Source organism: Anarrhichthys ocellatus, unplaced genomic scaffold, assembly GCF_004355925.1.
Source record: "Anarrhichthys ocellatus isolate YVR2014 unplaced genomic scaffold, GSC_Weel_1.0 scaffold15, whole genome shotgun sequence".
Classification (NCBI taxonomy): domain Eukaryota; kingdom Metazoa; phylum Chordata; class Actinopteri; order Perciformes; family Anarhichadidae; genus Anarrhichthys; species Anarrhichthys ocellatus.
This window is the reverse complement of record NW_022280045.1, coordinates 122,743-146,747: the sequence shown is the minus strand read 5'-3', so window position 1 is coordinate 146,747 and position 24,005 is coordinate 122,743. Positions and strand designations below refer to the sequence as shown.

The 24,005-nt window shown below is 42.8% G+C and overlaps 3 protein-coding genes across 4 annotated transcripts in view; all 3 read right to left on the bottom strand.

Annotated features, from left to right (window-relative positions):
- Nucleotides 1–716: 716 nt before the first annotated feature.
- On the bottom strand, nucleotides 717–13,905 carry LOC116387646 (E3 ubiquitin-protein ligase MARCH6-like). 2 transcript variants are annotated; one of them, XM_031854915.1, is made up of 26 exons: nucleotides 13,671–13,905; nucleotides 12,638–12,737; nucleotides 12,256–12,329; nucleotides 12,012–12,155; nucleotides 11,724–11,796; nucleotides 11,259–11,439; nucleotides 10,671–10,908; nucleotides 10,464–10,525; nucleotides 10,226–10,258; nucleotides 9,793–9,844; nucleotides 9,537–9,595; nucleotides 9,365–9,445; nucleotides 9,056–9,124; nucleotides 8,893–8,967; nucleotides 8,520–8,654; nucleotides 8,290–8,409; nucleotides 7,380–7,480; nucleotides 7,079–7,216; nucleotides 6,794–6,989; nucleotides 6,608–6,677; nucleotides 6,317–6,498; nucleotides 6,069–6,203; nucleotides 4,971–5,060; nucleotides 4,640–4,772; nucleotides 3,595–3,730; nucleotides 717–3,243 (listed from the first exon to the last, which is right to left on the bottom strand). In XM_031854915.1, the coding sequence occupies exons 1-26, from the start codon at nucleotides 13,687–13,689 to the stop codon at nucleotides 3,159–3,161; spliced, it is 2,781 nt and encodes a 926-aa protein (XP_031710775.1). In that variant the 5' UTR covers nucleotides 13,690–13,905; the 3' UTR covers nucleotides 717–3,158. The 2 variants fall into 2 exon arrangements, with proteins under 2 accessions (XP_031710775.1, XP_031710776.1); XM_031854916.1 differs by having other exon boundaries at nucleotides 10,464–10,522.
- On the bottom strand, nucleotides 13,897–15,904 carry atpsckmt (fATP synthase c subunit lysine N-methyltransferase). Its single transcript, XM_031854917.1, has 4 exons — nucleotides 15,351–15,904; nucleotides 14,771–14,908; nucleotides 14,564–14,614; nucleotides 13,897–14,486 (listed from the first exon to the last, which is right to left on the bottom strand). Exons 1-4 carry the CDS (start codon nucleotides 15,636–15,638, stop codon nucleotides 14,292–14,294), a joined length of 672 nt encoding a protein of 223 aa, XP_031710777.1. The 5' UTR covers nucleotides 15,639–15,904; the 3' UTR covers nucleotides 13,897–14,291.
- A 962-nt stretch (nucleotides 15,905–16,866) lies between these two features.
- Nucleotides 16,867–24,005, bottom strand: part of LOC116387433 (neuropilin and tolloid-like protein 1) — a 10,423-nt gene continuing 3,284 nt past the window's right edge. Inside the window, exons 4-9 of the mRNA XM_031854514.1 lie at nucleotides 21,713–21,754; nucleotides 21,353–21,480; nucleotides 20,039–20,267; nucleotides 18,657–18,770; nucleotides 18,428–18,572; nucleotides 16,867–17,425 (exon numbers count right to left, since the gene is read on the bottom strand). Of these exons, the coding sequence (XP_031710374.1) occupies nucleotides 16,882–17,425; nucleotides 18,428–18,572; nucleotides 18,657–18,770; nucleotides 20,039–20,267; nucleotides 21,353–21,480; nucleotides 21,713–21,754 (1,202 nt within the window). The 3' untranslated portion in view covers nucleotides 16,867–16,881. The remainder of the gene's footprint in view (nucleotides 17,426–18,427; nucleotides 18,573–18,656; nucleotides 18,771–20,038; nucleotides 20,268–21,352; nucleotides 21,481–21,712; nucleotides 21,755–24,005) is intronic.

Genomic DNA, 24,005 nt, shown 5'->3' with positions numbered 1-24,005 from the left:
TGTAACCACAATAGAGATCATACCTTCTGTACAATGACAATAATGCACAAATGAGGCAAAGTTGTGATTTGTGATTTTGGGCTATACAAAATAAATTGAATTGAACAGAACATACTATACTATGACTTTTTATAATTTATTTCAACATAATATACCATGACGGTTTTGAGACTGTTTTTGACATACTATACTTGGACTACTTTTCGACATGTGAAATTTTAACATTTATGTTTTTCGACAAACAATGCCATTATATTTTTGTGATATTTTGTGGATATACTGTGACTTTTTTAAAGACATGTTTAGACATACTATACTGTGACTTTTTCATGATTTTTCCGACACTATGACGTTTTATCACCCTTTTAGACATACTATGACTTTTATGAACATTTTCAACGTAACATACTATTACTTTTTTTGGCGTACTATACTGCATTGGGACATATTATAGTATGGCTTCTTCTATTATTTTTTTTGGCATACTATACTATGTCTGATACTTTTTTGAAATACAATAGTACGACATACTATAATGTGACTTATGATAAACGACCCTATGACCTTTTTTTATTGCCGTCTTCAGACTAAACTATACTTTTTACACTTCATTTGACATCATTTACTATGACTTTAAGACTAATATCATTGAGAGTAACATTTGCTTGAGGATCATCTTGTCTGCAGCGTGAGGAAGAAACGGCACAGTGATCTGGTCATTTCAACTTTTTATTATCCTGTCATATTACTTAACCAACACTTAACAGACATTAGAACATACCTTCATGTCACAGTACATGCCACTGCCTTTTTTTGCACATATAAAAATAGAAATTCAAGATCAAAATTTGAAATGTCCAGCTCAGTTCAAGCAGATACTTAAAGGTCACTTTAAAGCATCATATTTATATAGAATGAGAGCATTCCACACAGCAGCACTAAAGTCAATTACAATCCATATCAATAGAAAACCACTTTGCCAAAGTCCAACATCAAAAACACAAGCAAAACTCTAATCCATCCTCGAGTGAAGCCGACTGTGAAGTAGCGACGTCTTTCAATCTGTTTGGGAGGGAAATGAAACGCGTGTGTTGACTGTTACAATGGAATCTGAATAGCAAACTGCTGTAAAACGTGCACATGAGCAATACATTTTAGTGTTCTTTAAGACGAATTCTGCAATGTTTTCTCTCTTTTCTCAATCGCAACGTGCACATCTCCCCCCACCTCCCCCCTCCCCCTTATGTGGCCGGCCTGTCTGACACTGGTGGCCCCGTTCACAAAAGCACATATTATGCAAATCATGTCATATTGCTTATTACTAGAGGTGTGGCCTGCTGTGTGCGTGTCGTAAAACTATTGTTTGTTAATTTAACAGCAAAAATAATAAGAATCTGAAGCATCATGCCCGTTCAAACTGCACATGGGCAAACTAGTGCTTACACACCTGTGGCTGAGCGCTCTCATGCACCGTACTGACTCCCTGATAATGCTACATAGTGAATAACAGATCTGTTGTAATAGAGGATTGTGTGTTAACAGCCGGTGGGCGGCACAGTCCGGCATGGCTAAATGACGGAGTTACATTTAACGGAGGTTGCATAGAGTTGCGTTCTGATGGGTTAAAGGTCCGTTGACCAACAATGAGTATTGGGCAAAGCAACATTATGTCAAATTGTTACAATGATGTGAAATGTGATCTTTTGATGGTTTGGAGATGTTTTCACAGCAATACAAAATAGATATTAGAATTGGGAGTTATGAACTTTTTTGTTTTTTAACGCACTGGTATTTGATCAGTACTTTCCACCGGCCGACATGCAAGTTTAGGTGTCATAACGTCTCTTATCAAAAGCAATCAACTAAACAGGAAGTCACTGTGGCATGACTGTAACAAAACGGGGAAGAAATGATTTCATAGAGAAATCCATTTGAAAGTGATGAGATGTGATCTGTAGCTCAGCAGGCGGCAGCAACGGACTGAATGATTACCGAGCACAGAAAAAGGAAAACCTGAGTTGTTGTAAGTTGGTTAACCGAAAAGAAACGCGTGGGAGCTTGCCAACCAATTTCCTGCATTTAATGTGGTTGGTTTGTACTCCGCTACGAGACTAAGTGAGATGAGGTAACTCTAGTTTGCCAAAACTACAGTAAAGTTCTATTATCTGTCAGCAGATTTGAGCCTTTCCACCCTCTTCACCCAACGCAAAGCAGTGTTGTGTTGTTCATGCGGTTGTTTTTTGTCTCCTCACAGCTATCAGAATGCAGACAGGCAGTTAAAGCTAATTAGCAGCATGACTATAGTTTTTTTTTATCCTCTCAGAATAAATATTTCTGTAAGATCAGTGTCACAGGCACATTCTGAAATGTTCGTAGACGGTTTTTCCAGTTTAAATATTCTCAGTTGAAAGCTCGCTTCATGACTTCTCCTCTGCTGAAGCTGACAGATGCTACACAACCCGTTGGTTTCTGAAATCCTCAGGTTATCAATCATACATCGACGTCTTTACTTTAAAAAAGATCTCAGGACTAACAGCTCACTCCAGAATACTACAAATCAACGAAAATATCTAAAAAGCAAAAAAAACAACAAAAAAAAACCCTCAATACAATCACATTGCTACATCAGGTACGTCCGTCCTCATCGCTGAGCACAGAGGCGTTCCTGTGACAGTCCATACAGCACCTCTAATAGGTCAAACACGTCCCATTGAGAGACACTCGGGGTTCGCTAGACAATACTTCACAACACACATTCCAAAGGGAAGCACAGTCTGAGGTAAAAGCTCAACGGAACCGACTTTAAAAAATATATATAATTACAACTTAAAATGCCAGCTGCGTTTAGGACTAAACGGACAAAGGATGCACAGTTTACCAACTGCGTGGTTCTGCTGAGTTTCAACTCTTTTTGCAGCTTGGCTAACAACCGTGTTCAGAAAAGGGTTTAGAGACTATGTTGTCTTCGCTCGTCAACGTTTTTTTGTTGTCTCCTGTCACCGGTGACGGCTAGGCTGCAGTAAGAAAGATTAGAGGCTTGGTGTTCTGACAGCCAAGCACGGAGAGAACCAAAACTGAAACAAAAACTTTCCCCACAGGGAAGGGCTGATGGCGCTCAGTGACGGGTTAGCTCCACTGATCCCACAGCAGCGTCGGGTCTACGAGGAGGTGCTGTACGAAGAGGTGGACATCCTCCTGCCCGTCTTGCGTTCGTAGTTCACGAGTCGCTGTCCAACCAGGTATCTGGAGGAGAAACGGGAAAGAAAGAGCCAGTTTGCAAATCACTTCTTAACATTTTAATGCACACAACTGATTTTTAGTGATCAGCTTCAGTTGGGGACTTTATTTATTGTGTTTACTGTAAGAGGAGCGAGCAGCTGCTCCCTCACCGTAGCCTACATGAATCTATCATGGCGTGCAATATGAATACCTGTCACACACTGCGTAGCTCTCTCACAGCACTAGAGCTAACTGACTGATACGCCAGCCCAACCACCGGCCGTCTACCGCCATCAGAAGTACTAAAGCCCACCTCCTTGCTTGATTTGATTGGCTGCGCTTTTTGTTTATTTGTATTTTTTTTATTCAACTGACTTGTCGTTCTTTATGTGTTCGTAGAGGCGTTTGAACTGTCGTATCTGGAAGAAGAGGATGGAGAGCAGTATGACCACCATCAGCAGGAAGGGATAGATCCTCCTCTCCACCAGCGTCTGCATCTCCGGCTGCACACCTGTAGAGGAAGGAAGGGGGGGGGGAAGAGGGAATAAACACTGGAACACAATCTCCTCCTGATGGAGTGTGATGTCTGCGATGTCTGATCTCTCGGGACTGGTGGACTCAGCGTTGAGGTAACGGAGTAAATGAAAGACACGAAACAAATGGATTGCAGCTGGGCTCTGCACAATGACTAAACTCCAGATTACCACCAGGGCTGCTTGTTGTCCGAGTCAACATCAAAAGACACTGAAGTTGGCTCTTTTGGGTAGGCTTTGCATGATAAGGGCTTCTCATAAATTGTCCAAATTATTAAGAAATCTGCTGTGACCTGACGGATATCCAAGTGTGTCTTCTACCTCAGGGCGTGAATTTAGTCCGTACACGAACCACTAAAACGACCAAATACATTTATTTTATTAAGTGCTTTCTTACTCATCCACTCGATGGGTCGTCAGCTTTATTAATGTTGGTTAATTAGGCTGAAGTCCCATTGATTCACGGGATCAATTCTTCTTCTTCTCATCATTATTAATTACCCATTACATTATTCTATTTATCTGGATATATTTATGTGTTTTTTTTTTTTCCTTACTTCAAATCATTACTTGTTGCAGCTCAAGGCAAACAGTTCACAGAGTATGATTTCAGTAAAAGGCAATGACGAGGGGAATGCAGGCGTGTATTATCTCTCCATTCTGAGCAGTTCAATAGTGGAGTGTTTCAACTGGAGGTGGGTACTGAACTCCCGATGACCATCTGTCTGTACTGAGTGTTGCCTATGAGGGTGAAGGGAGGTATGGAGGGGTGAATGAAGGAAGCTAACATCTGTTCTTTTCCTGGATCACCTTGAAGCTAATGCATGTTGGGGTACACGAGGGTCCCAGAGAGTTCATCCTGAACCCAGACACAGCATGAGACTCACCCAGCAGTGGTGTGATGCCTCTAGAGATGGTGTAGGGCACACTGAGGGACAGCAGCAGGTCGCAGATGACGGGGGCGGCCAGCCCTCGCACGATGAAATGGAGGTCAATGTTCCGGATACCGTTAGCATACACCTGAGGGAGAGTGAGGGCTGAGTTACTTCATACCAATGCCGGTTTGGATTAGTAGTGACATTTAGATTAGTTCTTCCAATATGCATCTAGATGAAGCTCTTTAAACGTCTTCATGTTGTCTCATCTATAAGGCGAGATGTCAGTGATTTGTCCGGTTTGGTTCTTGAGTAAGTGAAGCCAGCAGGATGTACGACTCACCTGCTCAATGACGGTTTTGAGCCACCACTGGGGGCCCATCAGCGTGATGGCAGCAATGATTTTAGCATGGAGCACTCCCAGGGCCCAGTCCTGCCACGCACAGAGAAATAAACAGTTAACGGCAGAGACACAAAGAGGTTTAACATCTGCTCAGTATCACCATGTGTCTGCTCAAGCTGTTCATGTGTCCTTAATGAGCAGGACGCTGAGTGGCAGCTGATATCCAAACTATGTGTTTGGATTTGTGTAGAAGAGTTCTGGTAGGTACCAAACTTTTCCATATCTGACCTCATAAAAACAGGCATTTTTTTCTTTCATTTAATGAAAGAAAATGTTTCGTGTTCAGGCTGTTAGTAATATTAAACACTAACAGCCTGAACACGAAAAGGTCCAAAAGTGGAACAGAAGAATAATAAACACAATCTGACCCGACATCGGGTTCTTGAGGTTTCCATACTCGGTATGTACTACATTTGTATTTAGGTTTGAGACCCACCGTGCTCTCCTAAACAGTCTAATCAGTTCTGAATCCATTAGATTTCGGATAGATGCAATCAAATGGTGTGTAAAATGTCATCACTCGTATTCACACACACACACACAATTTGGGGTACAACAAATCATAAAACTCACAGTTGGGATCGTTTAGCGGTTTTGAGTCATGGATTGGATCAGCACAAAAGAAAAAAGGGAGCAAATGTAACTTTTAGAGATCCTCCATCACGTTTCTCTGCTGCTGGTATCAACTGCTGATCGTTGGCGACACATTGGCAAATACAGACAGTTGTACAAGGCTCCAGACTAGAGTTTTACCCAAAACAATAATCTCTAAATGTTATCCGTTTATGTTGTTATAGTCATCTATAGGGCATTAGTAGTTTTAATTATGTCTTGAAGCAGCTTAGAGCTAGTGAGAGGAAGTTAAACAGCTCATTTTTCCCTCTCTTCAAACAACTGTACTCAAAACATTATTTCACACTATAATGGCAACATTTAGTAATTAATCTGCAGTTCACATGCATGGCGGACGGTGAGGGGGGGGGCCTACAGATCAACGATGGTCCGTTACACCACTACATACAATCGCCATCCTCTCACCTGCCAGGGGTAGAAGAGAGGAGTCTGGTCCAGTTGGACTCTGAGAGGAGCAACGACGACCAGCTCAAACAGCAGACCCAGCAGCAGAGGAATCACCCCAGCCAAGAGCACGGCCACCACAACGGTCTTCAGGATCTGTTTCCAGGCAGACATCACATCAGAATACAACCAGTCGCCACATATTGCGGTCAGAGCTTATTTTTTTTGGGGGGGGGGGGGGGGTTGGGAGGACCAGAGAGACACATTACCATGAGGGTCCACTCTTGGACTTTGACCATGATGATGGTCCGTCCCTGTGGCATCCAGGAAAGCATCACGGTGGCGCCTCGGATTGACAGCCAGCAGATGTACAGCCCACTGGCCGCTGTGTACAGCTCATGCACCATGGCACTGCCCATCCAGAAAGACATTAACCAGCGGCCCGCACACACTGGGGGAGAGGGAGAGGGGGAGACAGGCACGGCATGGAGGCGTAAAAGAATGACGCAGAAGGAGAAAAGTAAACGGTAAAAAGCAGAACATTTGAGCCCACAACTTACCCGGCAGGGTGAGGCAAATCAGACTGGCCAGTAGCAGCGTCACACACATAAAGGCCACCAGCAGAATGATCTAACCAGCAAGAAAGAACAACAAAATCACATCGTGTGGGGAACATGAAAAGCAGCACAGCTTTTAACAGCGGCAGAGGATAGGAGTGGATGAGAAGAATGACAGCTGGGAGTCACCTTGAGGGGGAAGTTGACGGGCCGGTGGTACGGCTGGAAACCCACAGGGCCGCCCTGCTGCAGAATGGCCTGATGAGCGGCGTGAAGCCCCTCCCCCAAGCCAGGCATCCTGTTGTTGTTATGGCGACCAGGAGGGTCGTTGTTTGGTTGGTGGTCCTCGTCTTCATGGTCCCCCAGCAGGTAGGAGTGAAGGTCTCTGTGGGGAAGGCCATCGACAATGTCGGCAAAGCGTTTCAGAGATGGACGGAGAATATGTCTGTGTGTGTGTGTGTGTCTCAGACATACAGCATGTATCCAGCTGTGAATGTCCAGGCGTGGACGAGGCCTTTCAGCCACTGGCGAGTGTGACCCTGCTCCAGCAACGCCGGCAGAACAACCTGAAGCAACAGCAGCTCAAGTGACAGCTCGCTGACGGGGGCGTCGCTGCAGACACAACACACGAACCAAACTCAAGTCCATTTATAAAACACTGTCAATGTAAGGAGAAGCAGACACTCTTAGTTGTGCCTTAGTTGAGACTAGACGATGTCGTCTTTAGCTTTGAGACACAAAGAGACGGAGGATAACTGGGTTTTGTCGTGTGTACCTGTAAAGCATGACGTTGTAGGGCAGGAAGGTTGGGAAGAGCAGTTTCATGATTCTGATAGGAAGCCAGAGCATCAGCAGAACTATGGAGCCAAACACCACCTGGAAACACACAGAAAGAAAGCAACAAACCAGTGTTTGTTAGCAGACGTGTAAAGTATCCCCGCGCTATCACACAGACGGACATGAAGTCACAACACGCATCGGGCCATCGTTCTGTCATTCACACAACGATTGTCCAACCCGGCACCACATTGTACCTCAGGACAATCCAGGTGTTTCAACTAAAAGGTTCCATCTGCTGGCTCTACTCCACCACCACCACCACCGGCATCCAGACCCAGGGGGAGTCTAGCTTTCTCCTTTGTTCACAGGCCCTACGCTGACTGAAGACGCATCACATCTAATCTAAAGTCCTTCTCCTCAATGCAAGTTATTATAAACTCACAATCAATCTCCTCACATTGAAATGTGCCTGAGTTGTCATTTTGCACATTTTAACAAGTTGAGACAGGTTTTTTGCTTTAACTTATCATGATAAAGTAAATGTTGGTTACATGCTGTAATGGCTATAGAATAATGACACCATCAGCATTTAGATTGGTTCCCTATAAGCCTCACTTTCATTATGCAATCCTGTCTGTCACCGGGTACAAATGTGTCAAACAAGCGCAACCACAACAGGAAGAGCCTGGTGCTTCTGTTTTCCCTGACAGCCATCAGTAGCTATCCCAGAGTAAATGGCAGATTTGGTTATTTGAATTGTAATATCACGCTTCAAGTTTTTTTTTTTTTCTGGTCTCTGAAAGTCTGCACAGTATTTATAAATGTATTTGACTTTATACAACAGCAGATCTGGCCACTGAGGAAGAGGTTTGGGATGGAACAGAGCAGGAGGATACTTGACTGACCACAGAGAGTATGAACCTCCGCAGGTGTCTGTAGATGGGCAGGTGGATCATCTCCTGGACTGGGTTGAAGTCTGGATCGTTCAGGTTCCTGAGGAACCACAGCACACCAGGCCGGAGCACCTACAGACGCAGAAACACGCGGGACATTTTTTTAAAAAGGCTGGAGATGGTTTCAGAGTTTCTTTTACACAAGTCGCAACACATCACTGTGAGCGGAGTCCTGCACCGACCTCTCGGAGCAGAAGGATGAAGGACGCAAAGTAGAAGACGTAGACCATGCCGACCAGCCAGTGGAGGAACATGGTGGTGCCGGGGGCCGAGTCAAAGCTCTGCTCCCTGTCTTTCAGAGTCGCATCAAACATCTCCTGCAACCACCAAAGGACGGCCTTTATTGTGTGTGTGTGTGTGTGTTCAAAACCAAGAACTAAATGTGTTTTTAAGAATTTGTCCAATAAATGTAATATTTTGAGGGTTTTTTTCAAAGTGAATCAAATGTCTTGATCAAATGTGGCCACTGGATGATCACGACTGCATTGCATTTGATTGGTTCGTCATTAAGAGTCAGTACGTGACGATATCAACGGGATCAAGTGAGTTTCTTACCAGCGAGCAAATGTCGAGCCACCAACCGCAAATCAGCGGGAACAAGCCTATCTCCATGACAACCAGCAGGGACACCTGAGATATATGAAAACACAAATTGAGTTTCTTTGTTCCTGTAATCAGAATGTACCCGATCATTACCGTTTAAACGTCTTTAACTTACCTTCACAACGATGTAGCAGACACCCAGGAGTCGTCTGGACCGCCGGAACTTCACCAATGAAGCAAACGCCTGAAGGAGGCGCGGTTAAGGACTGCCACCGGAAATGTGAGGGAAATTACATTCAGTGTGTACTTTAAGCATCTCTCAGGAGCACAGTTTGTACAGAAAGATGGAGCACTGACCTGACATTTAGGCTTCCTGTACGACAAGAAACATTTAGTAAAGTGTCACAAACACAAACAGCTCTACACAGCCATAATAAGCAATGCTACGGCTCTTTAAATATAACGCGCTGTATGCAGAGGATACATGGCAGACGATGAGAGCTCCAGCCAGGAGGATGTAACCCACTGTGGTGGTGACGAGGCCGTCAAAGTGTGACGCTTTGACCTGCAACCAGATAGAATAGCGTCATCAAATCAATCCCATCGCTGCATGTAAAAAAACAAAATAATAATAACAGCACGATCGATGCACTTACATATTCTTCAAAGCCCAGGCCGACCACTGAGAAATGGCCGATGTGATACGGGCAGAAAGCTAGAGGGAAGAATCTCTGGTTTAGTGGAGAGTGTACAAAAGGCACGCATGACTGTCTTTAGTCAATTCATTAATTATTAGTTTCATATAATAATAATAATAATAATAATAATAATAATGGCAAACCAAAGGCTTGATTGATTCTCAAAGGTAATGATTGTTTAGTACAGCCGCACTATGCTGCAGGTTGAACTCACCAAAGACCAGGATGAAGAGTGTGTTGAGAGACACCACCCAGAACACATGCTCCTAGAGAAGACACACAGGGATCGCAATATGTGCGACCCATCAGTAATAAATACTTGCATATGGTTATACATTCCCCTGGACACACAGTGATCCATTACAATGGTAACGGACGGTAGATCCCTATGCAGTTAGCCGGGGTGGCTATTCTAGAGCACTACTCTGAAATGATGCATGGAAGGATCTTGTTTATTTGGAAAGCTGTAGGGGGCTCGCACAGCTTGCCCCGATACATGACGCATCGCACGGTTCATCGTTTCCCTGGATCTCTACAAGGAAGGATGCGAGTGCAAAGTTAGCATCCACGGAGCCACATTTATAGGAAATATGCTCATTTCAGGCACACTTTGCATAAGAGTAGAAAGAGTGTGTGTGTGGACTTACCAGGAAAACTAGGGAGCCATCCAGCCCCAGCATCTGGGACACAAACAAAAAAAGCAATGTTATAATGATACTTCATGATACATATACCAGTTCCACTAACTGCTGCCATTATTAATAGCATCTGCAGCATCTACTAATACGACGAAGAACACATGTTTTGGGGGAATTGGAGACAAAAAAAAAAAAAAAAAAAAAAGAAAAAAAAAAAAAAAAAAAAAAAAAAAGAATAGATTCCCACCCTTTCCCAGGTCAACTCCTCTGCTGCACGGTCCCACTCCAGGGCGTTCCAGTTCAAATCTTCTGCAAAGAAGGAGAAGGAAACAACTGAAACAGCGGGGAACGCCTACAATGTGCAGAGAAGATATGCTTCTGTGGCTGCATTACCATGTAGGCTGTAGGCTTCTAAAGTGTATCCCACTTCTTTGGTCCTTGTGTTTACACTGACCTTGTCCTCCATTATTGGCTTCGGCAGCATCCTCTTCCCTGCCCTCCTCGTCGTCCTCGTCCTCGTCGTCTTCCTCCCCGTCGTCGTCTTCGTCCTCGAGGTCAGCCTCGTCCCCGTGGTTGCCGGCTTCATGCGGGTTGGCGGGCGCCTGTCCGTCTGGGCCAGCGTTTGCAGGCTGCGGGGCCTCTGCGGCGTCCGCAGCAGCCTGGGCGTTGACGCCGACGTTGCCACCTGGAACCTGTAGAATCAACAAACAAAAAAGACATATTACAGTTCCTAACCTACAGCGTAGCCAGAAGCGTGCTTTGCGAGGTCAAAACTAATTCACATCAGTTCATCCTTGAGTCCAGGTTGACGTTTGTTCCTAATTTGAAGGAATTCCCTGAAGGTGTTCTTGAGAAATCGCATTCACAAGAAGAGGTGGACTCCAAAATCTTATCTGTTTGCTCTTGAAATTTGAAAGAAATTTCATCAAAACAGATCAAACTAAGAATAAATGCCTTAACTAATCGCAAACTCCACTGGCTTATCATTTAAAGATATGAAGCTCCTGCTTCTGTGTGCAGATAGACGTCTCACTGATCTCACCTCGTTGGCTGGTGCTGGACCATTGGGCTGGTTGGGAACAGGAGGGGGCTGGTTCTGCTCTAACCACTGGGGGGCGCCACCGTGGACAATCTGCTCTCTGAGCCACACCAGGCTGATGAAGGCGCACAGCGTGCAAGTGACCACAAAACAGCCCTGGAGGCAGTCGGCGAGCAGGTTTTGCCTGTGAGGAAGAAAAGACGCACGACGGTGTTATCAGGTTGATCGCGGCACGATCACACACTATGTCGCTGCGAAGAGCTGGACGAAAGGGAAAGAAAAGATGGCGTGACGGATGGAAGGAGATTTTGTGAATAACCGCACTTCGATCACAGATAAGATCAGAACATTCAGTCTTCATGGGATTCCGGTCTATAAATATGGAGAACACATACAGCTGCAATAAAGAGGATACAGTGCGAGAGACCAAAAGGTCAAGATCAAGACCAGAGAGTAATTCAAACTTACGTGGAAAGCATATCTAATGGCAGGGTGAGGAGAGAGCTCACAGAGCCGGTGAACAAACACTTGTAGATACGACCTGTTAGAAAAGCAAAGAAACAAACAATCTGAGAATCTTTTCTGAAAAGCGACAACTGGTGTGAAACTAACTTTAATCTACTTTAAGTGCTTCTAAGTTTTAAACAAGTGCTTAACGGTCATTTTCTTGTCAACTATTGCCTAAGCTTTGTTAGAAGTTACACTAAAAACAGCCCGCAAATCTGATCAATTCTCCTTTCATTGATAATGACTTACATGCGGTGAGAGGCACCACGCCCAGCCAGGCGAAGGCCACCAGCGTGTAGTGGAACCAGTATCTGATCGCTGTTCCAATACTGGTGACCAGCCCTGCAAAGATGTCCTGCACAGGCAAGCGGGAGGGCATATCTGGAGAGTAGACTGGGGAACAGCGACGACGAACGGGTAGTTTAGAGGAGCCATCAACAAATGAATGCATTTTAGTGTACTGGTCCATTGTACTGACAAACAAACAACTTACTTGGTGTAAATGCAAACCTGTGCTTGCATAATTCACAGTATTCTTTCCTGCTGTGTTTCAACCACTGCAGTAAGCTGTGAAAACAAAAAGGACACCTTTGTGAGTTTACTCTTTTTTTATCCTACGTGTGCAGTAGTTCCTCCGTGGTTCTGCAGGAAAATAACACAACTTTCCCATGATGCTTCACAGCTGAAATGTAAAATACTTTCATTATGTCTGCTCGTTAATGTTGTTCAGATGTGTAATTAATTCTAAGCTGCCCGAGATAATTATTTTTGCCATGTTGGAATAAACATCAGCAACATCTGTGAAACAGACAGCAACCTGCCTTTAACCTTGTAGATACAATGAAAGGAGAGGAGAGAGGAAACAATGAACGCACCATTCCTGATGGATGAACTTGATGCTGCCGGTGCAGACACAGGGGTGGTAGAGCGGCTTGTCCTGGGAGCCCTCCGACCGGCACACGCGGCAGATGTCCCCTGCACAATAGAACATAACTTGATTTCATACTCCTGAAATATTCTCATTTCATCCACTAGGCACGCTGCATTTCTACAAATTCCCCTTTTGCAGATCACTAATTTAAATTAGTGATCTGAAGTTCTACCTTGATTCAGACTCATGACACTCCTTTGATGTAATGACAAATGTTTGATGACAAAATAAAAAATGCATGCAAGCTTTTTTGGAGCATGTGAAAGTTTCAGGATTTAAACATTTAGCTGTATTCCAAATAGGAACAAGTGACGTTACGCTACTTCACAATGCACACCTGGACGCAGAACACCAAGCTCCATGCCCGCACGTGTTGTCCAATATCTATCTAAATTAGTCCGAGCATAAAGACTTGAGGATGTTAACGATATTTCATATTTATACATGTATATGTCAGTGCGATATTGTAGAACCAGATTCGTGGATTGACAGGGTGATGTGTCACCGTTACATTAGCTAAGATAAATGATCATACTGTGAGTTAACTTACGTTACATTATAACGGTAGCGTCACACTTATTAAACTTATTATTAAACTTAATCTAGCGTTAGATAATAAGCTAGCTTGTTAGGAACGATTTTAAGGCGGCCGTCTTCTAGGATGTGAACCAGCACATCCCACTCGTGGTAGCTGTGGTGTTTATTTAAAGCAAACAGAAAGCTATCGCTGCTGACGTTTACCTCTTCACTTAACGGGTGCAGCTAATGCTAGCGTTAGCTAGCTAGCCAGCTAATTGGCTAGCTTAGCGGTTTCTTCAATACAAAAAAGTGAAACTTTGTCGGAGTGTAATACAATTCTGAACCGGGTCGTTACCACTGGTAGCGCGTAATAACGAGTTAGCATGTGATAAAGGCGTCGTGTGTATCGGAGTTGTTAGTTAACACGGACAAGTTGATCAAGTTTTAATATTAGCTACCTTCCTCAGCGGTGTCCATCTCGGCTAATGGGGCGGCCCTGCTCCACAGTCAGTCAGTGTAACAGCGATGACTGGTAGCCTTCTACATGTAAACATTTCAAGTAAGTGTTTAGCTCAAGCTCTGTCTATCTTTGGCGTGACCATACGTTTCATAATAAAACCTTTCCCCCCTCAGTGCATCAGCTGGCGGCCAGGACATGCTCAAAGACACAACTAGAGACTGTGCGGGAGTTTCACCACTAGGTGGCAGCCAAGCGCAACACACCTTTATTTATAAATACACAAAAAACAGAAACAGGATAAAGTGCAGGAGCTTTATGTAGAGGCTGTACAAAATAATGTGGTTGGCAATCTTCTGTCATTTGCGGACATTTAGCAATACCTTTGTCTTTTTGGAAATAATAAACAATTAAACTTTCTATTAATAATCAAGTCATGCCATCAATCATGGCACATACCATTTATTTCTACTTTCTCAAATCATTAACTTTTTATTCCTGGTCTGGTTTTGAGCCTCAAACATGTACCAAACATGAAATGCCTGACTGATTATTCCCCTGCTTTAGGCATGAGTACGCAGGTACCAACATGTGATGACAAATTAACAACAGGTGTTGACATTTATGTGTGTGAATCTGGTGTTGCCATTCTATGTTGCAGGTGTGATTTAAATGTCTTGGCGTTGTACACCCAAACGGTGTCTATGCCCTCCCCGGCGGTGTGTTCAGGCACCCAAGTAGGGAAGGGGAAACGACAGGCCACCACTTTGGCTGTGCTCGGTAACTCGCTTGCCAGCTTCAGCTCCAGCTGGTCCATCTGCAGATAAGGACAGCAGGAATCAGGACATCGAGAGTAATACTAAAACCGTACGTGGCAATATTTAAAAAACTCACCATTTGAGGGACTCCGAATATGACAACATTGGAATACTGAGCAAAACTGACCTAGCAAAAGAATCAGAAACATTCAGAGAGACATAGTGAAAAGACCTGTATGTTTAATATCACCTCAGAAAACATCAACTGCTATGATAAAATAAATGCATTCCCCCAAAATGTGGTCCCCACTTCTGATTCCTATGTTAATCAGGTATCACTGACCTTCCACAAGTCCGAGATGTGGAAGGAGGTGGAGCGGTGGACTCCCTCCCTCATGGCCTTGTAGCGAGAATACCACACCAGCCAGGGGTTCAGCTCAAAGCCTGACGCTTGAAACCCATGCTTGGCCGCGGCGATCACCTGCGCGGAGGAGGGAGGACGAAGGGAAAGTCCATGGATCAGCAACATAGTCTCAACAATGTGCAGCGGACTGTAGCAGCAGTTGGATGTAGAGCAAGTCTGGTGTTCATTTTAAGAGCACAACTCACACATAACATCTCAGTGAGGCTATTCAGTTAAGTAACTTCTTTTGAGAATTGAACTACTCTCCTACTCAAATTATAAATAAATATAAATAAACAATGGTGTTGGTGATATGCACATTAAACTGACTAAATCTCAATTTCCCTGTGGTGACATGTCATATTTCCCTTTTATCTATGATTTACACCTGATTCTACTCTACAGTAAGTATTTCTGGGACATTTTAGTCAGCATATGGAGCACGTTCCCAACACCATTGCTTATCTTGTTATGGTTTCATTTGTTTGGGCTCCACAGGGTAAGACAGCACAGCACTCACTATCCTTCCATCTCCACTGCCAATGTCCACCAGGGTCCCTGATCTGGCTCGCAGACTGCCGAGGACATTCTCCACCTGAGCCGTGGTCGCTGGGACGAACGGGAGGCAGACTTTTCTCAGGGCAGGAGCGAGAAACGGAGCAGCCACCGCGTACAGGGCGACCAGCGAGCCTCCCAACACGCCCGTGACAACGACACCCACGCGACTCACCCTGCTCCTTTTCTCCTTGACGTCGCTCTTTAATTGTCCCGCCACTGCAGAGTCCGGAAAAAGCCCCTCTTGTGACATGTTGCCAGCTTAACGGAAACGGTACACGTTATAAATACGTAACGTTCGCTAACTTTAGCTGAACTTGAACTGCACGAATGACAGCAGGGACTCTGCTATAGTTTAGCGACCCAATGTAAATGTCATGAATGGAATCTGTATTATTCAGTCCACACCTGCTCATTCTGCAAAGCCAAAAGCGCAAAGTATTAACAAAATAATTAGCCACTGAAAAAAAAGCAATGGTCCTGTTATTCGTGCATTCTAATATGTGCAGCGCTCTTTCTCATCCGACAGGGTGAGAAAGCCAAGCGAACGAAGGTTCCTCTCTGCCATCGTTCCCTGGTGAGTGACGTAAGTGCAAATCATTTAAAACGAGGTGACAGCCTACAAACACACACACGCACACATTGAATGACAATGCCATAGTGCCATGCAGAGTAAAGGGGGAAAAAAGATGTTTAATATAAAAATTAAACAGAGACAGCCATACAATCAACAGAAGAAAATCACCCAGAAGAAAACGGGACAAATCTAATTGAAAACACATAAATAAACATCAATAAATCCACCCAAACAAGGAAAAACAAACGATTAGATAATATATCCATTTACACAGCAACATACAATATAAGTTTTAAGCCAACTGTATTATATCTGCAAAACAGTATGTTTCTGTGTGTGCTGACTTCAGGCCTATGACTAATAGTATGTTTCCAACATATCCTGTCCTTGATAATATATATTCTGATTTGATTCTGGACCTATGCTCAACACAAAAACCTGGAATGGCCTAAGAGTTGCAACATTTTTCTTGCTTTGGTGGTGCCATGATGTCCACACAGATAGAAAACACTATGACACATCATTCATAAAAATATTCTTAAATATAAACAAGGGGCACAAAAGGGTCTGTGATGCTTTAAAATGTGTGGGAATTTAATTATCTCAGTGTGCTTGGTTATAAATCCTCCTTTGATCCGTTCCTGTCGAATCCTGACTTTATTTCCCTGACACTCCCACATCAAAGAAAAGTAATATTCAAAACAGTTGCACCAAAACTCTACGGCGGAGAGATATTTTATTATAAATACTAGTGAAAAAAAAAATCAACTAACAAGAGCTGTACAGATCAAGAGTAATTCATATAAATCAAACTGAAATCTATTAAAAACAAAAAAAAAGTCAGGGTTGTCACATCCCCAGATAAAGAATCAAGGTGATGACCTCCTTTCACCCCTATATCTTAATTTGTCGCCTTCTATTAGAAGTCGTTGGACAGTGTACGGTGGACAGCGTGATCCAGCCCTGATGCGCCTCTGTGGATATGATGGTGGTGCATGTAATGCTGGCTGGTGGTGGCACCATCATCCACCAGCGCATCCTCCTCCTCCTCCTCAGCCCTGTACCCCTCCGCCCCGTCCTGAGAATAGCTGTGCTTCATCACCAGGATGCTCCTTCGTCCCGTCGGCGTGGTGTGGTGGGAGAGGCGTGGTGACTGCTGGCCCACCATCGTCGGCGGCAGTGGCGGCGGCGAGAGAGCCCCCCCGTCGGCCGCGATGGTGGCGTCCCTCACGTTCAGGTTGCTGCGGCTGCCGTGAACGCTGCCGTGCACGCTTCCCTGAAAGGAGCCGCAGTGGTGGTCGCGGATGCACTTGGAGGAGGAACGGCGGAGCTTGTGGAGCTTCTCGTAGTCCTCGGCCATGGCGGCGTCAGTTAGGTCGCCGGACGGTGCGCGGCGCATAGTGCAGAGCTCGTAGTGAGGGGGCTCAGAGCCAGGGTGGAGGAGGGCGGGGTCAAAGTCATCTCTGTGGAAAAGAAGAGACAAACACACAAACACACACACATATGATGCACACAATGTCAAGGAAAACACAACCAAATCTGATTGTAAGTGTCCAGACGCTAACAAAATATGTAGTTAGCTCTACGGGCCTGTGATTTGTGCACTCATGCACTTTCTGAACTGCACTCGAAAGAATTTTGTTGTTGACAAACCATTTAAATTCAGCAGCATCTCACGAAATCTAGCCAAACAATCTGCTTAAATTAGCTAGTTGAAATAGCAGGCTCCCAAATTTTTCACATATATTTTATATATTATTTACACAATAAGAACATAACATAAATTGGCCCTTTAGTTATTGTTTTACTGAGTAAAACAATAACTAAAGAACCAATTTATTTAGTAAAAAAGTAAAATATACTCAAATAGGAACTGGTTACGGTAACACCAGATTGTTGAGGTTAAGCTTTTGTCCACAAGTTATCAAAGATGTTTTTATACATTTTTAAAGCTGCATTAACATTTTGTTTTTTTTGCTAATTGGGGACAGTGGAAAAAGTTTAAATAAATAAATTTGACCTAAATTTGTTTGCAAAAAGTTTCCAAAACAATGAAATGAAGCTAAGAACTAAAGAGAATTTACAGAAAGGATTGCCACTATCGACCCCTTTTACTTTAAACGTAATCATTAGCAGTGGTGGAAGAAGTAATCAGATAAATAGATCATAAGTAAAAGTAGTAATACTATAATGTATATACACTGTTGAAAGTAAAAGACCTGCATTCAAATTTTACTTAAGTAAAAGTAGTAAAAGTATAGAAATATTAGCATCAAAATACACTGAAAGTAAAAAAAACTCTTTACGCAGAATGGCTCAGAATATATAATATAATATACATTATATTATTATTGATGCATTTATGTGTTTATCTTTATATACTGCTGTGTTGCTTAAGCTAATATAATACATTATAACATATTAGTTGATTACACATTTCTTTAAAAATCTGAATGAAATCTCACCTGCGGATGATGTATTTCTTGCGTGGCTGTTTGACCTGGATGATGACAGAGATGATGAGCAGGATGACAACCAGGCCACAGGTTACAACAATGATAGCGATGTTAGTGTTATCCAGCGTGTCCAGGATACTGGCTTTCCTCTTTTCTAGTTAGGGAGATAACAGAGAGAGGAATAACTTATATGTTCAGCCGCAGTATGGCTGCTTTCTCAGCCTTTGTGTCAGGGTACCTTTGCAGTGATTCTCGTCCCATGGGTAAACACAGTTCTGGATACCGTTGCAGACCAAGGTGTGGTTGATGCACATGTTGCTATGGCAAAAGAAAGTTTCCTGTTCACAGGGAGCTGAAAGAGAAAAGGCAAGAGTCATGCAGCTATACACAGCAGACTGAATTGTATTCATTAGATGATATTCAGTGGATCAATTTGCTTGTGTAATGTACTATTATGTAATATTTCATCCTTGTGCAGAAGTGTACATTGCTGTTTACCGCTCTGTCACAGTGGACATTACCACCAGATGGAAGTAGGACATTTTTCAAAATTGCTTTTTGTTTTTTTACTTTTTTAGCTTGGCCAATGGGACGCAGCAAGTTAAGAACACACCACACATTGACATTGTCTCTTTATAAAGTTGCTTTCACACCAAGCACAGGTTTTTGTGCTAAAAAATGATTTTATGGTTTCCTATGAATGCCTGCACACATGTGCAGAACTTGCTGGGGAAAAATATTTCCTTGATTTCAGCGGATTTCCACATCTTTGACCATGAAATACTTTGTTGTAATTAATGTCATAAAAAATATTGCAGTAATAATTATCCATGTGCTTCTGTTTGTTGCACGGAGAGTATGGATTTTAGGAGCAATGGTCGTTTCTTTTCAGAGTTAATGCACCGCCGGACAAATGGGCTGTCTGCCCAATGGCATTTTTTTTAGACTATTGGTGTTTCGGAAATGTAAGGACGATTGGAAATAAAGATCAGTATATGGCTGGAGATCGCCTATCAGCTGAGTAACAATGACGATGGTAATGTCGGTGACATGCACTTGCTAAAGTTATATGTTGGTCACAGAACGGGGCTAGCCACAGAATCTAACATTAGCTTCTTAACATTCTCTGTCTGGATAGGTTTTGGTTGTGTGAGTGGAAAAATGGACGAACCGGAACCGGTGTGTGTATTGCAGATTTGCTGTATTCCCACACCACATTTTCGACTTGCACTGGCGAGAAACGGCTTTTTGTCTCCATCATCTGAGGGAAGTAATAAATAATGGCTTTTTGACGGCTAAATGCTCCGTTATGTTCATCAGCTAGTCACAAATGTTGTCTCTTCGCCATTTAGTGCTGGTCAGGTAACATACAGTTCATCAAAGTTTTTTTGCTGAGGCATGGTTGATGACCACGGAGTCTGCAGGCTGTTAAACCAAACAATTAACTATAACAACCAATTCAAAGCAATTCACATTGCAATTAGCCATTTAATCCATAGTTAATACAGAATATTGATTAGTGCAGCAATACGTTTGAAAATTGTTGTATAATTGAATGAAGGATTTCTACTCTCACATATGGATGGTGTGCGCCTGCAAGATAAATGGAGATGTACTCACGCTCATGGAAAGTTGTAAAGAGGATCCTGAATTTGCTCTTCCTGCTTCCCTCATCTGCCCACAGTCTCACCACGCCCACAGAGGAGACCAGCATGACATCGTTGGCCACCGTGGAGCAGAACTTATTCTTCAGGTGCTCAACCGAGCTGCTGCCGTCGTAGATGGCAACGAAGTTCCGTTTGCACTCATTCGAGTTGTGCATCTCATACTCCAGAAAGCGCATGTAGATCTGTGGGTAAAAGGCTTTTCAAAGGAGTATTCCACATTTTTTACAACAGCCAATTCACCTTCCGCTAAGCCCCGCCCCCGCTGCTACAGCCATCAGCCTGTCAGAGCTACCATGGAGTGCACACTGTCACTAACTGCACTCCCTGAGGAAATATCACATTTTTGAAAAAAGGGATTTCTGAGAGAAGCAGACAGAAGGATCTACAATATGAATTTTAAAGATCCAGGATGTCTGATTCATCAGCAAAAACAGGATAAATAAATAAAAATAGAAGCTAAAGCCTACAGATTACAGTGTAAAAGTGAACCAAAACATTACCTGGGGATCGGGACAGAAGACAATGAAATTAAGTTGCTGTAAAGCCTGGTAGCTCTTTATTTACTGTTACAATCGTTATAAGGCTAAAGCAGCATATGTGGACATTCAGTATACCTTCAGTAGCTAGCCTAGAATAGACGTGCTAACGCTAGTTAACGATGTGCTAAAAGTGGCGTTTGAGAAACGTATAAGTTTGACTAACTTGACCAACTTTAAATCCACTATACCAGCTTGAAAATAAAGAAAATGTTAAACAACTGCATGAGAATCGACGGAGCAGAGCCGGATAATTGTCGTACCCTGGTCAGAGCTGGCCGATGCTATGCTATGATTGACCAGTCTGTGTTTGAGGGGCGAGACTTAACGAAGGGTCAGTTCACCTGTTAACACAGTGACACCAAAATTATCCCTCATTCATTTTATGGCTTTTGGTCATATGTTATCAATTTAGCAACATTTGAGCAGAAGATCGAAAAATGTTAAGTACATAATATAACGTACAAGGAATGCGTTGGAACTACTCATCGACTCATGAGAGGCTGAAAATTGGGGGGAAAATGTTTTTTTGTTGTTGTGAGATGGACAAGAAGGAAATTTGATTACTTGTTTGAATTCTGTGAAATGTTAGAAGTGCTTTTGGTCCAACCTCCCCTTGTCCAACCACTTAAAGTCAAATTTACAAAGAAGTGTAAACCACAACACACATTTACATGTCACACCACCACCACATAACAACACCAACAACAGTTTGACATACATATACACACCCTTGATTTTGGTGGAGCCTTGATGTACCACCTGCAGTCCACAGCCTCAGTCGGCAGCGCCCGGCTCTCCCCGGCTATCTGGGCAGATTCCACATAGCCTTCTGGACCGCTCAGCTCAAAATCACAAACTGTGGATAACAACATTTTTGGGTATATCAATGTGAAATTGTAAAAAAAATGGTATGCTCAATATTATCCCTTCAGCAAAAATGAGGACTTAGTCACATAATATAAATGTAGGTCAACATCTGTATGAAGACATATAGCTGGTACTGTTATCCACAGTTGGCAGTATCTGCATTTAACCTGCAGCAGGTCCAATAGGACATTGTAACATAATAACATAAATTAAATACTCACATGGCAGAGCTGGCAGTTCCCCAAGACCGTTGAACTCCGGATCTAAAAGCAGAACATAATATGTTTCCAAACAAATAAATCTTTGGAACATTTACTCAAGTCTCTCCACAATCAGGATGATCACATGAAAATGAAACAATTTCAAACTCGTACTCCACATGTATGGAACATAAAATGCTTCTCACATTGTTATTGATAAGGGTGAGTACCGAATGTGATCTCTTTATATTGATTTAAACCTGGATGTTATTTAAAACTGCTCATTTGAAAGAATATGTGAACCTGCGCTGAAGTATTCGAAATGCGTGCATGCAATATTCACCGCAGTACATTTAGTCTGAGAATAGAGAAAAATAATCCGGTGCCCGAAAGATACCACAGAATAAAAATGATAATATTAAAGACATATTGCAAAACAAAATCACAGCTGGCCAAGGCTTACACATAATCTATGTACCAACTCATTTCCCCTGCTCTCATTTAAACTCCCCAGATGCCCTTCATCAAAAAACAAAGAAAAACACACACTATTTCTTTTCCCTGTCTCGCAGCATGCGACAGGGAAGGGAAATTGTGTTCTAAACCTTTGTGCTGATGAATCTACTTGCGAGGTGGATTATAAATCCTGATATACTGGCTTAGTTCGGGACGGATTAGGCCCCACCAGTGGCAAATCACTTCTTTTTTGTTTTCTAAATTCTCCTGAAGACACTTAGTTTGACATTGGGTGAGGGGACACTTCAAAGAAACAATTAAATACCAAATAATACAACATATACAATTGACACCCAATCAAATACAGGAAGGAAATGTGCTTTAAAGGACACAGCGTGGAATGGAGAGTGAGTTTATTTGTTTATTTTCCCACATCATCAATTTTTGTCATTGGTAATGCAACACATTGGTCAGCAGCTGTGGTATAAAGGAGCAGCTGATGGACTCAAATCGGAAAAAGAGGACTCATTAATCCCTTCATGTTTCTTAGCCCTGCCTCTGCTTCAGCCTTGTCCAGATTATTCACAATCATTCCTACATATAAGTGTGTGCCACTCCCACAGGCTGTATACCCTGTAAGATATAGGATGGTTGATGTAAATCAGTTCTAAATATCTTCATATTATTCAGCTTGATTAAGGTGTGTGGTACAAACATACTCTTGACTATTGGATGTTTCATTTTCCAGAGGATGCAAATAAGAACAAAGTTACAAACCTAGTGACTAGGTTATATATTTAGGTTCTGCTAAATGACTAGCGCGCACACACAGATGTGAGCATAAACTGGAGGAACACATGCAATAACAATAGGAGTCTGCTAAAGTGTAAGCAATGATAGCATTCAGTAGCTGTTGCACAATGTGTTTGCAATGTCTAAGCTAGCCAACATTAGACATTAAAAGCATTTTGCTGCAATTTGCAGAGCAAAGTTTTTGTTTTTTTATCTTTTGCTCACACAACATATTAACTTTCATATTAACATACGAGGAATTAATGTTGCTGAGTCATTTTTCTGGGGACGGAAAAATAATGTGTTCATGCTCTGTCACATTGTTCACAACTTGCGTAACAAAACCTGATTAATGCTTAATGCAGTGTGCATTGACCCTTTCAAACTACTGCAGTTTAGACCAGTGATGAGTAGAATTAGACAGGAGATTAGCTTTTTGGCATGGGAGACGCTACATTTGATGTAAACAGACGAAAGCAGCTTCTCCTGATCTGCCAATTATCAAAAGTATCTTATTTAAGGAATAGTTCATGTTTTTAGGAGCCTATTTATTGTTTATTTTTGCTATGTTTGTTGAAAATTATTGACAGCAACCAATAAATCAAATGTTCTGTCAAAAAAAGAGAAAATAATCCGGTCTCTGTGGCTGTCACAAGACTGTATTAAACCCATCCAATCATTTGATCCGGCTCGAATTAAATAATTGGATGAGTTAGGGTTAGAGTTACCTGCCAGTCGATTGCCAACAATTGCCAAGTTGTTTACGTTCATAATGATACATTTGGGGGAGTGGCTTTGGAGGGAGGCGGTCAGTGTTGCCGACTTTGCGACTTTGCCGCTTGATTGAGCAATATTTGGAGCTAGCGCTGCTATCTACCTTCATCGTAAAAGAGTTGGCAATGCCAGGTTTTTTCTCTTGGATAATTCTTCATGTCCAATCATTTCTCAAAAAATATAAATGCTTAAGTATGCTTAGTAAATTGTTAACACTGGAAGGTAAGATGCCCTGCAGAATTTTGTGTAAACAAAATCAGCGCCCAAAGTCGCAAAGTCGGCAACACCCCCC